We start from the raw sequence: 18889 nt of genomic DNA, 5'->3' as shown, positions 1-18889 counted from the left end.
GAATGGACATGTATAAGAAATTAAAAAAAGAAAAGAAAAGAAAATTCAAACCAGGGTTCGGATTGGCCCCGGCAACGAACACCCTTGCAAGCCAGCCTTTTACTTGATGACATCTTCAAATTGACTTTGGATAATGAATTAGAGTACCCAATTTTCAATCCATTTTTTAATTTATTTTGTAAAAATATTCAACTTACTAAATTTAAATATTTATTAATTTCAGATAATAATTTTTAATTTAAAACAGATAATAATAAATAAATGAAATTGATAATGCAAATATCAAGTCATACCTTATTCTACCCCACAGTTCTTGATATTTCTGTATTTGTTTATATTTTAAAAAATTAACTGAGGACTTATCCATAAATAAGGATAAGAGTTTGAGTAGGATTATTATGTAATAAGTAAACATGTAATTTACCTAGGTGTAGAATTGTTGAAGAAATAGGAAAAAAATAACAAATAATAGTCGGTGATTTCTGTTTTCTCAATTCCTTATAAAAAATTAAGCCCCCAAATCTATACTATTTGTATTTACACTCTCATACACTAACTGCAATTCTGAGAAACCCCTTAACGATCAAAGAGGTTGCAAGATAGTAGCAATGGCAGCTTCCATTTACTGCATCAAACTGAGGGAAGTAACCAATAATCTTGAAGTACAACAACGTTGTAGTCATATCCCACGTGACTTTTTCAATATAGTTGTGGGGATTCGTTTCGTTTCATCTCTTAACAGGGAAACAACGTTAAGGGGTTTCAATGAGTCCGTCACATATTGTCGGGACACCATTTTATACGACAAAGACGGACCCAACATCCTACTCTCCTTGTTAGAAAGAATGGGTGCACCTCTAGACTACGTTCGGACCCTCATTGTTCCTAGTATCTTGTCTTATGCACGGCAGATTTATAGTAACCCCCTTAACTTTACACATAAACTCATTTCCTTCGAAGTGGAAGTAATCATCAAGGTGCCGGTTGATAATGTTGATGATGAGGCTGATGATAATGATGATGAGGTCAATGAGCCGAATGATGACGGCAATGATGATGATGGGGATGCATTGAATTTCAAGCCTGCTACATGTTTGTCAGTTCAAGCTTTGAGAAGGTATAAGTGGGGTGATGATGAAGACAAGATTGTTTGCCTTTGAAGAAGAGAAGGAGATTGCGTGAGGGTTTGAGCTCAACAAACAAAGAATGTGCTATCTGTCTCAATGAGTTCTTGGAGGGTGACGAGGTTGCCTCGATATGCACACATGTGTTCCATGAGGGTTGCATTGTTAAGTGGTTGAAGACCAGTCACCTACGCCAATTGTGCCGGTTCCAAATGCCAACTTGATTTAATTTATTTCAATTATCTCATTGAAAGATGTAAATTTTTGCATCTCAATTAGTATCTAATACTATCTAATTGTAAGTTTCATGAATGGATTGAAATAATAATTCTAAATTGCGGTATATCATATATATATATATTTGTAATTTGATAAATACAACACGATTGAAAATATTTTCATGACTATAGATAAAGTGAAAAATTATCTCATATTAACTAGTCAAGGTTTTGAGTACATCCTATAAAGTAAGGATTTTGAGATGTGTTTTTTTAGAAGACAAAATTATGAGTACAACTTTTGGGTTTTTAAAGTAGATAATATTTAATATAAAAAATATTTATTTCATCGTAATGATATTGTATATAAGAATTCATTCTCAACTGAATTATAGAATCGCACCATGCAGTGTTAATCCATCTTCATCAACCTTTGTTATAGAATTATAGAATTCCTACATGCCCGCTTCTTCAAGTGAGGGACCATGTTATAAATCTTTGCATCAACATTCTGCTTTCATATCGTAAATTTTGCGCCACAGTATCATCAACTGGACAGCTTCTTCTTCCTAAGGCTCTTAAGCTTCTCCCTCTATATACTCTTGGTATAAATATTTCTTTTTGTTAATTTATCTACTTGATATGTATCTCATTCATTTCCACTATCATTATTTTAGTTAATCTTCATCTTCAAACTTTTTCTTCCATTTTGGCAAATCCTGTGGCAGAGACTCAGACATCTTGTCAAGGAAAAATTGAAGTATTTTTCATCTGTTGATAAATATTGTCTTTTCCTTTCATTAGCATTAATCAAGAGTAGAGGGTTGCGAAATGATGGCAGAATAGATGACCGTTCCTTCTGGTTCAATTATGTTTCCTCCCTTTCTACTCCTTTGGCAATCCCATTGGTTTATCCCAGGATGTTTGCCATCCACAATGTTGATTCAAAGGTAATAAAATTTCTAGTTGGCTTATGGTCCAAAGTGTTTTAACCATGCCAACAGACAATTTATGCTTGCTGGACAGGATGGGGATGAATCTGTTCTTCTTCCTACAATCCAACTTGTTAAATTTTGGTCTGCGATGAAACAGGAAACCAGCATCCAAGCCTAACCAGGGCAACAACAATTTTTTGTTCATTTGTAACTTGATTTAGTTTCTTTGTAATGTGACTTCAAGTTAATAGGAGTTGTTATTGTTCATTTATGTTTGATGTAATAGCTCATATGTCAGCTTCTTTTGAGTGTAATTTTAGCTAAGCTTTAAGTCATGTATTAGTGGTAGCAGCTAGACATTAGGTAACTGTCTTATTCTATTGTATCACATATACTTTAGCCGGATGAAATGAAAAGTTTCTTTCTACAAGTCTTAAGTCTTTGTTAAAACTTCTTTCAATCTTCATCCGAGTTTATTTCTTTGTTACTCTATTTTCAAACAGAACTTCATACTTCATCCAGATTATTTGCTTCTGTTTTCCTCCTTTGCTGTTAAAACCCAACACCACTTTCTAGTGAACATGTCTGTGATGATGGAATCTATCTTCTTGAGAATGGTGAGGATACTTTAATATATTTTGGAAGCTCAGTGGATTCAAGTATCTTGCAACAACTTTTTGGCTTTACCTCAGTTGACGAAGTACCCACTCAGGTACCTTGTTTTACTTCCGTTTTTTTTTAAATCCTCATTAATTCGTTAATTTACTAGAAACAACTTGTTAAGCACCTGAAATTGTATTTCCTGATTTTTCAGGTTTTTGTCTGCTGAAAATAAGCTTAGGATATTTTTTTACACTTTTTTTATTTAAAAATAAATTAAATATTTAAATACTAAACTCAAATGGTCCATTGACCTCATCCGGGTTATGATTTGAAATTGCTATTAAACTACCTGTATGATGAATTTTGTGTGCCACACTGCATGCTGTTTCATTTTCCTTCCATTAATAGTGAGAATTTCTTTGTTATTTATGGAGTATTTGATTTTTGGATTCGATGAGTAGAGTCTTGAAAACTGTTTTGCTTGATGACTGACTAGTATGGCACTCAAATGCGTGACCCTGGATTCAAATGTTAGGATTACGGGGTTAGGTTATCCCCTGTAAATATTGTTCACTTTTAAGCTTTATTCTGTGTCTAGACCCTTTCACTTACCCTGTATAGACATTAACGCTCTTTTGTCAACATTTTATGTTCAGTTTGTGATGCAGCAATTTTCCAATCCTTTATCAAAGAACTTCAATGATGTAGTCAATGTGATTCGCCAACAAAGATGCTCCTACCTTCGGTATGATAAATGGTGGTTTCTTTAGTGTTATTTTACTCCAAAAAGAACAGTTTCTGTTCCATTTCCTTCATAGCCAAATTGAACACCATTTCGCTGTTTAATACAATTTTATCTTTACATTCTTTCATTTTCTGTTGCAGCTTCACATTGTGCAAGAAGGGGGATCCGTCAGGTAAGTGCATTGAACTTCCTTCTCACGCAAAACTATGATATGGTTAAATAAATTATCCTAGTCAGCTGAGCCACTGGTGTAGTGGCAAAAATCCAGGGTTCAAATCCTGGAGACCATTCCCCCACCACCTCCTTATAAAAGTATTAAATATATCCTATGTAGAATATTTTGATCAAAATAGCCATGGATTCTTCCAACATGCGTCATATAAACTTTTCTCAACTATGTAATTGAGAGCAGAGACTAGGTTGTTTAATTCTTGTCCGAGAGTTTTTGCCTTGGTTTTTTTTACGACAATGAAGCAAATTGCTTCTATGGTTGTAGGTTTCTAATAATCATTTCTATTTTGGAAGAAAAGAAAAGCAAATATATTAGGGGATTCTCATGATAGAATTACTACATTTTCAGGAATGTTGTTCGTATCTTGCATGGTAGAAGACAAGAATGCAAATGGGCCATCTTATGTGGAGTTTCTTGTACATATTCATCGGCAAATCCAAATGAAAATGTCTTGATAAGTTTCAAGCTTCCTCAACAACAGGTATTCAATTTTGATTTGGGATTTTGCATGAAGAAGAATCCGAGTGGCCTCCTACTCGGAGTTTCTTGTACATATATTGTGCGGCGATTGGAGGGAAAGTTTTACAGAATGTTTTATGCATTTTACAGTTGGCTTCACAAGTAGTGATGGCACTTGGAGATCAAAAGCTGCACACAAACATTGTAATTTCATATCTTATATCAATTATTTATTTCCTGAAACCCCAATTTTGAGCTAAACAAACGTTCTTAATTGTACCCAACTTTGGCGCTGAGGTACTTGAATTACTAATAATGCAATTATTTTCGGTTTTTGTTACCTACTTCTCCTAGTCTTTCCGGTAATGAATTATCCAAATTTCAAATTGACTTTGGATAATGAATCAGGGTACCCAAATTTCAATTCATTTTTTATTTATGCTTTAAAAATTAACTTACTAAATTTAAATATTTAATCAATTCGAATATTTATTAATTTCAAGCTGGATTAGAATTTTTTATTTGAAATAGGTAATAATAAATAAATGAAATCGATAATGCAAATATTCAGTCTTATCCTATACTATCCTACGGTCCTTAATATTTTTACATTTGTTTATATTTTAAAATTTTAACTAAGAACTTATCCATAAATAAGGATAGGAGTTTTGAGTAGGATTATAATGTAATAAGTAAACATGCAATTTACCTATTTGGTGTAGAATTGTAGAAGAAATAGGAAAAAAATTAAGCCCCTATAAAAAAACTAATCCCCTAACTTTATATCATTTGTATTTACACTCTCAACATCAACTGTGATTCACCCCTCAACGATCGAAAAGGTTGCAAGATGGTAGTAATAGCTGCTTCTATTTACCGTATCAAGCTAAGGGAAATAACCAATAATCTTGAAGTACAACAATGTTATAGTCATATCCCATATGACTCTTTCAACATAGTTGTGGGGATTCATTTCGTTTCATCTCTCAATAGGGGAACAATGTTAGGAAGTTTCAATGAGTCCGTCACATATTGTCGGGACACCATTTTGTCCAACAAAGATGGTCCCAACATCCTACTCTCCTTGTTAGAAAGAACGGGTGCACCTCTAGACTACATTCGGACCCTCATCGTTCCTGGTATCTTGTCTTATGCACGGCAGATACATAGTAACCCCCTTAACTTTGCACGTAAACTCATTTCCTTCAAAGTGGAAGTAATCATCAAGGTGCCGGTTGATAATGTTGATGATGAGGCTGATGATGATGAGGTTGATGAATCGAATGACGACGATGACGACGATGATGAGGTCGATGAACCGAATGACGACTACGATGATGATGGTGATGATGAGGACATGTTGAATTTCAAGCCTGCTACATGTTTGTCGGTTCAAGCTTTGAGAAGCTATAAATGGGGTGATGATGAAGAACAAGATCGTCTACCTTTGAAGAAGAGGAGGAGATTACGTGAGGGTTTGAGCTCAACGAACAAAGAATGTGCTATCTGTCTCGACGAGTTTTCGGAGGGTGAGAAGGTTGTCTCGATGCCATGCACACATGTGTTCCACGATGGTTGCATCATTAAGTGGTTGAAGACCAGTCACCTATGCTCGTTGTGCGATTCCAGATGCCAACTTGATTCCATTTTCTTCTTCTACTATCTCGATGAAAGTGTAAATTTTACATCTTAATTAATATCTAATACTATCTAATTGTAAGTTTCATGAATTGATTTAAATAACAAGTTTGCAACAACGGAGCAAATATGACTCCTATGCTTGCAGGTTTCTTACTGTCGGAATAATTGGTATATGAAAAAATTGCAATTACTTTTATTCATTGTTACTAAAGATATGGTTTATTACAAAAATAGGTTAATCAAATAAATTATTTGCAAATTCACGAGAACGGCAGAACATAATTACATTTTGTTTATCCCTGCACTATTCTAAAGCTATCTGCACACATTTAAATGCCAAAATCTCAGCATATCAAATGCCACTCTGCTTCACAATTACAATTATAAGCTTTTAATCTTGTATCCTACTTTTTTTTAAAAAAATTAAAAGCTTTCAAGATTTGTTGATGAGGTGTTCGCAAGGTTGAGATTTTCGATTTTAAATGTCTAGAGTCGAATTTCATCATATAAAAATTTATGTACAGTACAGACTAGTTAATTAGTTGAGTTGAGTTTAAGTAGTATTAAATTATACAGTATTTATAATGGTCGATTCAGATTAAAACTGATGTTGATGTAGTAGTTGCATGAAACAGTTGACTGTGTTTCCTACCATCACAACCACCTCATATTCAAAATATAATTTTGAGTTTCAGTAATGAAGAATGGGAAATCAATAGTAATAAAAATTCCGAATATATACAAACTCTTTCTAAAAAATAAAAATTAAATCAAACATTTATTTCATTAGACATCAATTTCGGCAGTAGGAGGATGGCAGCTACTGCTGGACTACTGATGAAAATGGGCATCTTAGACTAATTAGTTCTAAAGCCTAAACACAAAATTTCCCTTCATTTATAAGGTTATAGAAAGAGAACACGAAAATGGGGATTTGACTACACACAAAAAAAGAAAACCTATAAAAGCTTAATAATTATATATTTAATAATTATTAATATTTTTATAATTTTGTATTAATCCAAAATAAATTTGGATTCATTTGAATTTGAAATTTTTAACACACTATTAAATTAGTGAAATCTAAAGACCCTAAATTTTAGGGTTGAATTGGACTTGGTTTGATAAATCTTTCATAATAATTTATTTAATTTTATTCTTAATTTTTAATATTATTTTTTTGTTTTAGGGTTTCTTTTTTAAAAATAGTGTTGATAAAATGGATATTGTTGTATGATTTCTAGATATTATTTAGTGAAGTTTTAAACCCTTTTTCATAATTTTTTTAAAAAAATTAACTTTTCAAGTAAAAAATTTATGTATTATTTTTTAATTATTCTTATATATTATATTTTAATTTATATTTCCAATTTTAAATATGGAATATTTATATTACTTAATAAAACTTAAAATTAATTATAGATTGAATAAAAATAAAATTTAATTCAATTTTGATTTTCAATTTCTCTTTTCTTTCTTTTTTCTCATACCTATAAAATATATAGTTTCCTCCCTACTTATAGGTTGAATTAATTTTGGATATTCATTAACGGAAGAACTATTATTATTATTTATTTCTTAAGTCAAAATAAAAGAACACAAACTTATTATAAAATTTAGAACTTTACTCATATTTTAAATAAATTTATATTTTTATTGAAACCTAATATATATTTATGGGTGACGTTAATATTTTAAATAATTAATGTTACATTGATGAGTGAAGAATTTATTTGCAGCGTTGAAATTGCTATATGACTGTATACCTACCTTCACCCTTCTAACCCCAAACCAAACCAAACCCATTTTTTATGCCTTAAAACACAACCAAAATAGAAAATAATTTTCGAATCAATTAAAAAAGAAGAAGAAATGATGATGATGATGCTGTGATCGGATGGTTCATATGTTCCCGCACCATTTTCCCTCTCTAAGCAACACGTGGTGGACAACCAATTGGACCCACACTCACAAAATTTTCCCATAAATTTCCCAAAAATAAATAAATAAATAAAAAAAGGGTTAAAAAGAAAAGTAACTTTCTTACTATAGACACCATGGAGGTAAAGATTGCAATATTAGAAGACCCCATACAATGTATGATATCAATATGATGAAAATGTGAATTATACAAACTTAGATAGGATATAGAATCCGTTAATGAATCCATTTGTTTCTGATGTATCTATTCTTTTCTTATTATAATATCTTGTTTTGACTGTATCGTATTATGTATAATCTAATAACTGAATAGATTTTTTATTTTTAGTTAAAATCGAATGTGAAATGGAAGAATTACAAGTATATTTAGAATTAAATATATCCCGCTCACAAGATTTCTTATATCCATTTATTTTTTAAGAGTATATTTATGCATTTGCTCATGAGCATAGTTTAAATAAATCGTTGACTTTTTTTTTTTAAATCATGGTTTAAAGTTTGTTTATTTATTTTTAATAAATTTATTATAAATTCAGATTACATTTATTTTTCTTTACATAATCTCCTTTCCAAATTATAAATACAAGAATAATGCTGATATTAATTTCAATCCGCACATATAAAAATTATTAATGAAATATAAATATAGTAAAAATATGTTGCATATTACGAGTATAGCGTTCACGAGATTGACATTAGCTGACAGAATCGAAAAATGGGGAGATATTAGGGGTATAGTAAAAATGTGGGTCCCATCATATATTGAGAAGGCCCCACACCAAAGATCACATACTAAATTAAGTATTTGTTTTATGGGACCCTTTTTAATCCTACTTTTCTTTAAGGATTTGAATTTTATGATCAATACTTTCTTCTATTTTCCATTTTTACTTTTCTTGCCTTGTTAATGCAAATTTTATTATTTATGGAAAGCATTTTTATTTTTAAAAGTTTTAATATATTATTTTTAAATCAATAAATGTTGAAAATTGTGTAAAACTTTTGTTAATTTAAAATTTTGGTTGATATTAAGTCCAAATTTTGTATCTAAACAACTCATTACTCTCTCTCTATTTACTAAAAAAATAATGCATTCATAATATATATATGTAAAGATTTTAAACACAAATTACAAATAATATATATTTAATCAATTAAAAGTGAAATCAACTCTAATATGAAGCAAGTTTATTCTTGACATTTTTGAAGCCTTAGGCAAAACAATAAAATGGAGTTTCAAATTCCTTAAAAATTGATTAAAAAAAATTTAAACCCTTAAAAGTACAACATATTGAAAGTTTAAGGGTTAATATATTAAGAAAGCCCTTACTTTACTATACTTTGTTTAAACTAACCCTTAAACTATTTTTACCTATACTTTTATATAAACACCTTCACATTGACATAAAATTCAAAATAGTGATTAAGTGTTATGCATATAAGTACTTTCAAGAAATTTTAAAATATTATTTTGTTTCACTTTCAAAAATATTACGTTATTTTCTATTTAATAAACTATTTTCATCAAATTCACATAGACAAAATTAGTTTAAAATTTTAAATTATTTTTACTTTAATATTAAAATGGAGGACTTTCATGGATAAAAATTATAGATTATGGGCTTATTTAGACATGGTATAATAATTGGGGCTTTTTAGTATATTGGCCAAATTTAAATATATTTGAACTTAAATCAAAATAAATTTGAGAATTAAATATTGATAAACATTTTTATTTGAAAAAAATAATCTTTTCTATTTTCTAGTTTGTTCCTTATATCAATTTTTGGGATAAATATCAAAATTATACATGAACTTTGATTTTGAGCGTTTCTATACATGAAATTTTGATTGGATTCAATTTTCACAAATCACTAACAATATTATCGAATTAGCATCATTTTACATTGATATATTGCATATGCAAACAATTATATTAATTAAATATATGAAAATGATTGTATGTATTTATTTTTTTAAATATGTACAGCTGAATCAAAATCAAAGTTTCATGTATACATATGCACCATGATTCAAGTTTTATGTGTATAACTGCTGAAATTAAAATTCATACATCAAACTACATATTAGTCCAAAATTTATATACAAAATTGATATTTATCCAATTTTTCTTTTTAGGGAATCTTTTATGAAATTGAAGCATAGGAACTTTATTATTTCCTGGATGGGTTTGCTTTGAATACATTAAAATTTTGTCTTTTATTGGATGGGAGATTCAAAATTATGTGTTAACTAAGGTAGAAATTTTGACCTACAAATCATGTCTAATATTAGTAGAAAGATCTTAATGGGATTTTCTTTATTGATTTTGTCTTTAATTAACTAAACAATTGAAGATTGCTAAATGTACTCTTCTCTTTTCATTGTTGTCTAGTTTAAGCAACTTGGCATGTGGGTTTCCATTAACCTTTCATTTCTTGCAATTTCTATTTTTATTTATATTTGATGCATATAAGTTGTATAATTTGTCACCATTAGTAGCTAATTTTTTTTATTTTATTTTTTGTCATCAGTTAATTTGCGGTGGCAATTTGTAATGGCTTGAAAGCAATTTTAATCAAATATTTTTTTACACTTTTTTTTTATTTAAAAATAAATCAAATATTTAAATACTAAACTCAAATGGTCCATTGTATATTGAATTGACCTCATCCGGTTTATGATTTGAAATTGCTATTAAACTACCTGTATGATGAATTTTGTGTGCCACTCTGCATGCTGTTTCATTTTCCTTCCATTAATAGTGAGAATTTCTTTGTTATTTATGGAGTATTTGATTTTGGATTCGATGAGTAGAGTCTTGAAAACTGTTTTGCTTGATGACTGACTAGTATGGCACTCAAATGAGTGACCCTGGATTCAAATGTTAGGATTACCGGGTTAGGTTATCCCTGTAAATATTGTTCACTTTTAAGCTTTATTCTGTGTCTAGACCCTTTCACTTACCTTGTACAGACATTAACTCTCTTTTGTCAACATTGTATGTTCAGTTTGTGATGCAGCAATTTTCCAATCCTTTATCAAAGAACTTCAATGATGTAGTCAATGTGATTCGCCAACAAAGATGCTCCTACCTTCGGTATGATTAATGGTGGTTTATTTAGTGTTATTTTACTCCAAAAAGAACAGTTTCTGTTCCATTTCCTTCATAGCCAAATTGAACACCATTTCTCTGTTTAATACAATTTTATCTTTACATTCTTTTCATTTTCTGTTGCAGCTTCACATTGTGCAAGAAGGGGGATCCGTCAGGTAAGTGCATTGAACTTCCTTCTCACGCAAAACTATGATATGGTTAAATAAATTATCCTAGTCAGCTGAGCCACTGGTGTAGTGGCAAAAAATCCAGGGTTCAGATCCTGGACACCATTCCCCCACTACCTCCTTACAAAAGTATTAAATATATCCTATGTAGATTATTTTGACCAAAATAGCCATGGATTCTTCCGACATGCATCATATAAACTTTTCTCAACTACGTAATTGAGAGCAGAGACTAGGTTGTTTAATTGTTGTCCGAGAGTTTTGCCTTGGTTTTTTACGACAATGAAGCAAATTGCTTCTATGGTTGCAGGCTTCTTATAATAATTTCTATTTTAGAAGAAAAGAAAAGCAAATATATTAGGGGATTCTCATGATTGAATTACTACATTTTCAGGAATGTTGTTCGTATCTTGCATGGTAGAAGACAAGAATGCAAATGGGCCATCTTATGTGGAGTTTCTTGTACATATTCATCGGCAAATCCAAATGAAAATGTCTTGATAAGTTTCAAGCTTCCTCAACAACAGGTATTCAATTTTGATTTGGGATTTTGCATGAAGAAGAATCCGAGTGGCCTCCTACTCGGAGTTTCTTGTACATATATTGTGCGGCGATTGGAGGGAAAGTTTTACAGAATGTTTTATGCATTTTACAGTTGGCTTCACAAGTAGTGATGGCACTTGGAGATCAAAAGCTGCACACAAACATTGTAATTTCATATCTTATATCAATTATTTATTTCCTGAAACCCCAATTTTGATCTAAACAAACGTTCTTAATTGTACCCAACTTTGGCGCTGAGGTACTTGAATTACTAATAATGCAATTATTCTCGGCTTTTGTTACTTACTTCTTCTAGTCTTTACGATAATGAATTATCCATATTTTAAATTGACTTTGGATAAGGAATCAGGGTACCCAAATTTCAATCCATTTTTTATTTATGTTTTAAAAATTAACTTACTAAATTTAAATATTTAATCAATTCGAATATTTATTAATTTCAAGTTGATTATAATTTTTTAATTTAAAATAGATAATAATAAATAAATGAAATTTGATAATGCAAATATTCAATCATATCTTATCCTATCCTGTGGTCCTTAATATTTCTACATTTGTTTATATTTTAAAATTTTAATTAAGAACTTATCCATAAATAAGGATAAGAGTTTGAGTAGGATTATAATGTAATAAGTAAACATGCAATTTACCTATTTGGTGTAGAATTGTAGAAGAAATAGGAAAAAAATTAAGCCCCTATAAAAAAACTAATCCCCTAACTTTATATCATTTGTATTTACACTCTCAACATCAATTGTGATTCTGAGAAACCCCTCAACGATCAAAAAGGTTGCAAGACAGTAGCAATGGCGGCTTCCATTTACCCTATGAAGCTAAGGGAAGTAACCAATAACCTTGAAGTACAACAACGTTATAGTCATATCCCATATGACTTTTTCAACATAGTTGTGGGTATTCATTTCGTTTCATCTCTTAACAAGGGAACAACATTAGGAAATTTAAATGAGTCCGTCATATATCGTCAGGACACCATTTTATCCGACAAAGACGATCCCAACATCCTACTCTCCTTGTTAGAAAGAACGGGTGCACCTCTAGACTACATTCGGACCCTCATCGTTCCTGGTATCTTGTCTTATGCATGGCAGATACATAGTAACCCCCTTAACTTTGCACGTAAACTCATTTCCTTTGAAGTGGAAGTAATCATCAAGGTGCCGATTGATGATGATGATGATGAGGTCGATGAGCCGAATGACAACGAAGATGATGATGGTGATGGTGATGGTGAGGACACATTGAATTTCAAGCCTGCTACATGTTTGTCGGTTCAAGCTTTGAGAAGGTATAAATGGGGTGATGATGAAGAACAAGATAGCCTACCTTTGAAGAAGAGGAGGAGATTACGTGAGGGTTTGAACTCAACGAGCAAAGAATGTGCTATCTGTCTCGATGAGTTCTCGGAGGGTGACGAGGTTGCCTCGATGCCATGCACACATGTGTTCCATGATGGTTGCATTGTTAACTGGTTGAAGAACAACCACTTGTACCCGTTGTGCTGATTCCAGATGCCAGCTTGATTCCATTTTTTTCTTTTATTATCTTGACGAAAGATGTTGTTAAATATGACTCCTATTTTCAGTCAAATTTGAGAAATAATATTTCAGTTAAACTCTGTTTACTTGTTTCAATCAAACGCTGATTAGTTTAGATTATTTTATTATTATTTGACTTATGAATTTAGCCTATAAATAGGCTCTTTTACAACCTTAGAATACATACCCATTAGAGATTAGAACTCATAACACATTTAGAGAATTTTGTGTTTACGTTTTGAGGGTTCTTTATTTTCGGGTTTTCGGGATTTAGTTTTTATCTCTATCTTTTGTACTCTTCGTTTTTTCGCCATTATAGTAAAATTATCTTTACCCGTGATTTTTTATCTTCTTTGGAGGAGTTTTTCCACATTAAATTTGTGTGTTTAATTTCTCAATTTTTCTGCTATTTTTCTTGTTCGTTGTTTAATTAGGTCGATCCTCACAAGTGGTATCAGAGCCAGGTTCAATTTTCATAGATCAGCCCGTTTAGAGATGGCAGTAACAAGATTTGAAATTGAGAAGTTTGATGGTGAGACAAATTTACGAATACGGTATTGCAGGAGGTATTGATAGAGAAAACCTCATCCGCCTTGTGGAAAATGTTAGAAATGTAACACCCCTTAACTCTAAACCATCACCAGATCAGGGTTACGGAGCATTATCGGACATATTAGACAACTTAGAAATAATTCATAAATAAATAACATTCATAGCATAGTTTAACTTTTAAGTCTTTATAATAGACCCTCGAAGCCCAAAATACGTATTAGGAGTGGAACAATTTTTTTTTTTCAAAATTTCGGCAGCATTTCTGCTTATTTTGCATAAAACCCCCTGCAAGTTCAAACCAAAAACAACCAATACCATATATACTATATAAACTTTTGTACCATTTCATTAGTATAAACATTAAAAATACTAATTACCATTTTTTTTTTACAACAAAAGTCTTGTAACGTTCTGATGTGATCAAAATAACACCTTTGTACATGCCACTTTTAATTCAAAATATGGTACCTACTTATGAAGCTCTTGAGGATGTGATGAGATGAGAGATCTTCTAGTCGACGCTACCTCTTCGAGTCTAACTGTACCTACACGTTAAAATTAAACGCGTTAAGCCGGTGAAGGCTTAGTTGTATAAATCCCATTTAAAATATTATAATCCATTTTGATCAATATATATTTATATGCATATAAGTTTCTTTAGTTGTATCTTATAATAACAAAATTTAATTTATTATTAATAAGTTATAAAACTTACCTTAGTACATTGATAATTCGTTTTGATTCACAACTTATAACTTTAGCCCAAAGTAGACTTAATAGAACACACTGGATATACGGAACAAATACAGAAGTGCATTATTATGCACAAACGAACAGAGAGCACTAAAGTGCTATAAAGAGAGCACAGATGTGCTAAACAGAGAGCACTTAACGTGCTAATAATAGTACAGAGAGCACTAATGTGCTAATAATCAGAGAGCGCGCTAGAGTTCCTTAATGGCATGCCACTAATATCCAAGTAGCTCTAGATTCATCTACTTGGGCATTAAAACTGAATTTCATACATTTAAATACTTTACATAAATATCTCGAAAAAGATTTTTCATTTCTTCATCATTACAATTTAGTACATATTACACAATTCACAAATATCACATCTTTTTCACACATATACTTTTGTCACAACATTATTACTTAATGTTCAAACAATATAATTTCTTATATTCTCCAATTATAATTTTCTCTTCAAATTTCATAATTCCATAATCTATTATTATTATTATTTATTTACTTATAAATTTAAATATATACATATATATTACATTTTTATTTCTAAATAATTCTATACTACAATATAAACATCTAAATAAAATTAATTTAAAAAAAAATCTTGTAGTACTTACAACAAAAAGATTGAGATGATGTCTTCCTTCACTCCTTAGCCTTCCCTTTTCCTTTTTCTTCAATTAGGTCCTCTCCTTTCTTTTCTTTCTCTTCAATTTCATATAAAACATATAACATTTATATGTTAGAGAAAATAATTAAATGACTTTCCTATGCTATTAAAAAAAATAAACATGTATGATATAATAAATTTATCATTTCTTACATTAACTTACATTTCAATTTATTCCATAACTAAAATTATTTCCATTTCTATTATAATCTATGCTTTATTTTTATTTAAATTCTACTTATAACTTAGTTTAACTCCCAAATTTTCACTAATAAACCCCAATTTCAAACTTCTTATAATTTACTCCTTATTGCAATATATTTCACAATTCAATCTTTTTTTTCTCAATTCTAATTTGAATTTTCATAAGTTTAATCTCTAATTTATCCACAAATTCAACAATAACTATATATAAAAAAATCTAATAACTCTCAAAATTTCAACATATACCTAATAGTATTTTGTTCTAGGATCATAAAACTCAAAATTACAAGAAAATGAATTAAATTGACTTACCAAATTGAATTTGAACTCTTGAAATCTCAAATTTTCTTTTTTTCTTTTTCTTTCTCCTTTTCTCTATTTCGTCCCTGCGATTCTGTTTGTTTCTTTTTTCTATTCTGTTTCTTTACTTTTCTTATGTTTTATATATTATATTATATATAATATAATATAATAATATAATATATTATATATTAATACTTAAATATTAAGTTAATATAATATATAATATATATTTTTATATAAAAATATCTTAGATTTTTTTTTCTTTCAACATTAAACCGACTCATTTAATAATAAGGGCATATTTACCTATTTAGTCCTTTTTATTTTCTTTAATCTATAATTAAACTTTCACACTTATTTCAATCTAATCCTTTTTTCTAATTACTTCTAATTAAGTCAAATTCACCTAATCAAAACCTAATTAGACACACAACTAACTTCGTAAATATTTGTAATAAATATTTACGAATCCGATTATCGAACGGAGTCCCAAGAATGCATTTTTTCTTTCTTTTTTTCTTTTAACAATTTAACTATATAATCAATAAAATTTTCCTATCAAAATTTTCATGCAGTATTCCTATCGTAATATAGACTATGCCACAATATTAAAATAATTTTTTTTTCTAGATCGGATTTGTGGTCACTAAACTACTATTCTGATTTTTACTGAAAATGGGCCATTACAAGAAACTCTTTATACGACTAAGTCTCTGGCTAACCGTTTAGTGTTGAAACAACGTCTATTTACGTTTCGCATGAATGAAGTTGAGGTTCTTAGAGATCATATTAGTCAATTCATTACTCTTTTAAATGATTTAAAGAATGTTGAGGTTCATATTGATGATGAAGATCAGGCTATACTATTATTGTACTCTTTACCTTTTTCATACAAGTCTTTCAGGTAGACCCTGATTTATAGCAGAGACAAACTCTCGTTCGAAGATGTGAAGGGTCATTTGTTGAGTAGAGACAAACTCGAAAATGAGTTTGGTTTGGATAGCAAGGCAGATAGACAACCTTCCGTTTTAGTAGCATCAAAGAAACGAGACAAAAGGTGTTGCTATTGTAAAAAGTTAAGTCACGTCAAAGTAAATTGTTATAAACTGCGAAATAAAAGAGCTGCTGAGAGTAACAAGGAAGATGTAGCTGGTGTTAATTTGGCCGATGAAAGCGGTGATGATATCTTATTAGTGTCAACTAGCGATAACTCCAAGCTCACGTCTGAGTGAATCCTAAATTCAGGATGTTCTTTCCACATGTGTCCCAATAGAGAATGGTTCCCCACATACAGTTAAGTTGAAGGTGGAGTTGTGCACATGGGAAACGATTCATCTAGTAAGGTAATTGGTATTGGTACTGTTAAAATTAAGATGCACGATGGGACGATTAGGACACTCTCAGATGTCAGGTATGTACCTGATTTACAAAAGAATCTCATCTCCTTGAGTATTTTAGACTTGAAAGGATGTAGAATCAACATCGAGTCGAGCGGCATTAAAGTATCTTGTGGAGCTCTCGTTTTGTTAAAAGGTAAAAGAACTGGCAGTCTTTATATTCTGGAAGGTTCTACAGTGACCAGTGAAATCGGACGTCCTTCATCTGTTACGGAGTTGAAGTCAACTTGTTTGGAGCGAAGGCAACTTGGTTATAGGAGGGAAAAAGGTATGATCGTTTCGTTGAAGAGAGGTTCTCTTTTGGATGCAGGTTTTGAAAAGTTAGGGCACTGTGTTCGTGAAAATCAGACCCGGGTTAGTTTTGTTTTGGCAGTGTACAAGTCGAAGGCTAGAAGTCTTCCAGTTTCTAAGCACAAATTCGACTCAGTTAATTCCCTGCATAGTTCAAGATAGGCTCGTGGCGAGCTTTGGCAAAGATGGCGTTGTGGAAATATGAGTCAAGGTGGAGATTTGTTAAATATGACTCCTATTTTCAGTCAAATTTGAGAAATAATATTTCAGTTAAACTCTGTTTACTTATTTCAATCAAACACTGATTAGTTTAGATTATTTTATTATTATTTGACTTATGATTTAGCGTATAAATAGGCTCTTTTACAACCTTAGAATACATACCCATTAGAGATTAGAACTCATAACATATTTAGAGAATTTTGTGTTTACGTTTTGAGGGTTCTTTGTTTTAGGGTTTTCGGGATTTAATTTTTATCTCCATCTTTTGTACTCTTCGTTCTTTTGTCATTATAGTAAAATTATCTTTGCCCGTGGTTTTTTATCATCTTTGGAGGAGTTTTTCCACGTTAAATTTGTGTGTTTAATTTCTCAATTTTTTCGCTATTTTTCTTGTTCGTTGTTTAATCGGGTCGATCCTAACAGATGTAAATTTTTACATCTTAATTAGTATCTAATACTATCTAATTGTTAGTTTCATGAATGGATTTAAATAACAAGTTTATGAGAAAGGAGCAAATATGACTCCTATGCTTACAGGTTTCTTACTGTCGGAATAATTGATAAATAAAAAAAATGCAATTATTTTAAGTAATTGTTACTAATGATATGGTTTATTACAAAAATAGGTTAATCAAATAAATTGTTTGCAAATTCACGAGAATGGCAAAACATAATTACATTTTGTTTAGCCCTGCACTATTCTGGAGCTATCTGCACACATTTAATGCCAAAATCTCAGCATATCAATGCCACTCTGCTTCACAATTACAATTATAAGCGACTTATCGATGAAGTGTTCTTAAGGTTGAGATTTTCGATTTTAAATGTTTGGATTCGAATTTTATTATATAAAAATTTATATATAGATTAATTAATTATTTGAGTTGAGTTTAAATAGTATTAAATTATACAATATTTATAATGATTGATTCAGATTAAAACTGTTGATATAATAGTTGCATGAAACAGTTGTGTTTCCTACCACCACAATTGATATTCAAAATTTAATTTTGAGTTTAAGTAATGAAGAATGTGAAATCAATAGTAATAAAAATTCCTAATATATTAATGATTTGTAGTTGTAATTTTGAGTTTTAGTTTTTTTTTAAATTTTGTGTTGATAAAATGGATATTGTTGTATGGTTTGTAGATATTATTTAGTAAAGTTTAAAGAAAAAATTAACTTTTCAAATAAAAAAA

General features: G+C 30.3%; 2 protein-coding genes and 1 long non-coding RNA gene across 7 annotated transcripts; 2 read left to right on the top strand and 1 right to left on the bottom strand.

Annotated features, from left to right (window-relative positions):
• Positions 1–2843: 2843 nt before the first annotated feature.
• On the top strand, positions 2844–4656 carry LOC128293197 (uncharacterized). Of its 2 annotated transcripts, XM_053028856.1 has the most exons (5): positions 2851–2989; positions 3537–3625; positions 3766–3797; positions 4206–4338; positions 4467–4656. In XM_053028856.1, the coding sequence occupies exons 2-5, from the start codon at positions 3611–3613 to the stop codon at positions 4569–4571; spliced, it is 285 nt and encodes a 94-aa protein (XP_052884816.1). In that variant the 5' UTR covers positions 2851–2989; positions 3537–3610; the 3' UTR covers positions 4572–4656. The 2 variants fall into 2 exon arrangements, with proteins under 2 accessions (XP_052884815.1, XP_052884816.1); XM_053028855.1 differs by having other exon boundaries at positions 2844–2989; positions 4206–4656.
• A 5873-nt stretch (positions 4657–10529) lies between these two features.
• On the top strand, positions 10530–12028 carry LOC128293192 (protein transport protein Sec24-like At4g32640). Of its 4 annotated transcripts, none has more exons than XM_053028840.1 (5): positions 10530–10662; positions 10910–10998; positions 11140–11171; positions 11578–11710; positions 11839–11931. In XM_053028840.1, exons 1-4 carry the CDS (start codon positions 10609–10611, stop codon positions 11682–11684), a joined length of 282 nt encoding a protein of 93 aa, XP_052884800.1. In that variant the 5' UTR covers positions 10530–10608; the 3' UTR covers positions 11685–11710; positions 11839–11931. The 4 variants fall into 4 exon arrangements, with proteins under 4 accessions (XP_052884800.1, XP_052884799.1, XP_052884797.1 ...); XM_053028839.1 differs by lacking the exon at positions 10530–10662 and adding an exon at positions 10697–10798 and having other exon boundaries at positions 11839–12028; XM_053028837.1 differs by lacking the exon at positions 10530–10662 and adding an exon at positions 10697–10798 and having other exon boundaries at positions 11578–11931.
• A 2148-nt stretch (positions 12029–14176) lies between these two features.
• LOC128292967 (uncharacterized) lies at positions 14177–15293 on the bottom strand. Its single transcript, XR_008282967.1, has 2 exons — positions 15220–15293; positions 14177–14400 (listed from the first exon to the last, which is right to left on the bottom strand). It is a non-coding gene; the product is annotated as an uncharacterized LOC128292967 (long non-coding RNA).
• Positions 15294–18889: the final 3596 nt, after the last annotated feature.

Source organism: Gossypium arboreum, chromosome 5 (assembly GCF_025698485.1).
Source record: "Gossypium arboreum isolate Shixiya-1 chromosome 5, ASM2569848v2, whole genome shotgun sequence".
NCBI classification, from domain to species: Eukaryota; Viridiplantae; Streptophyta; class Magnoliopsida; order Malvales; family Malvaceae; genus Gossypium; species Gossypium arboreum.
Note: the sequence above shows the minus strand (reverse complement) of the source record. Positions and strands in the feature narration are given on the sequence as shown.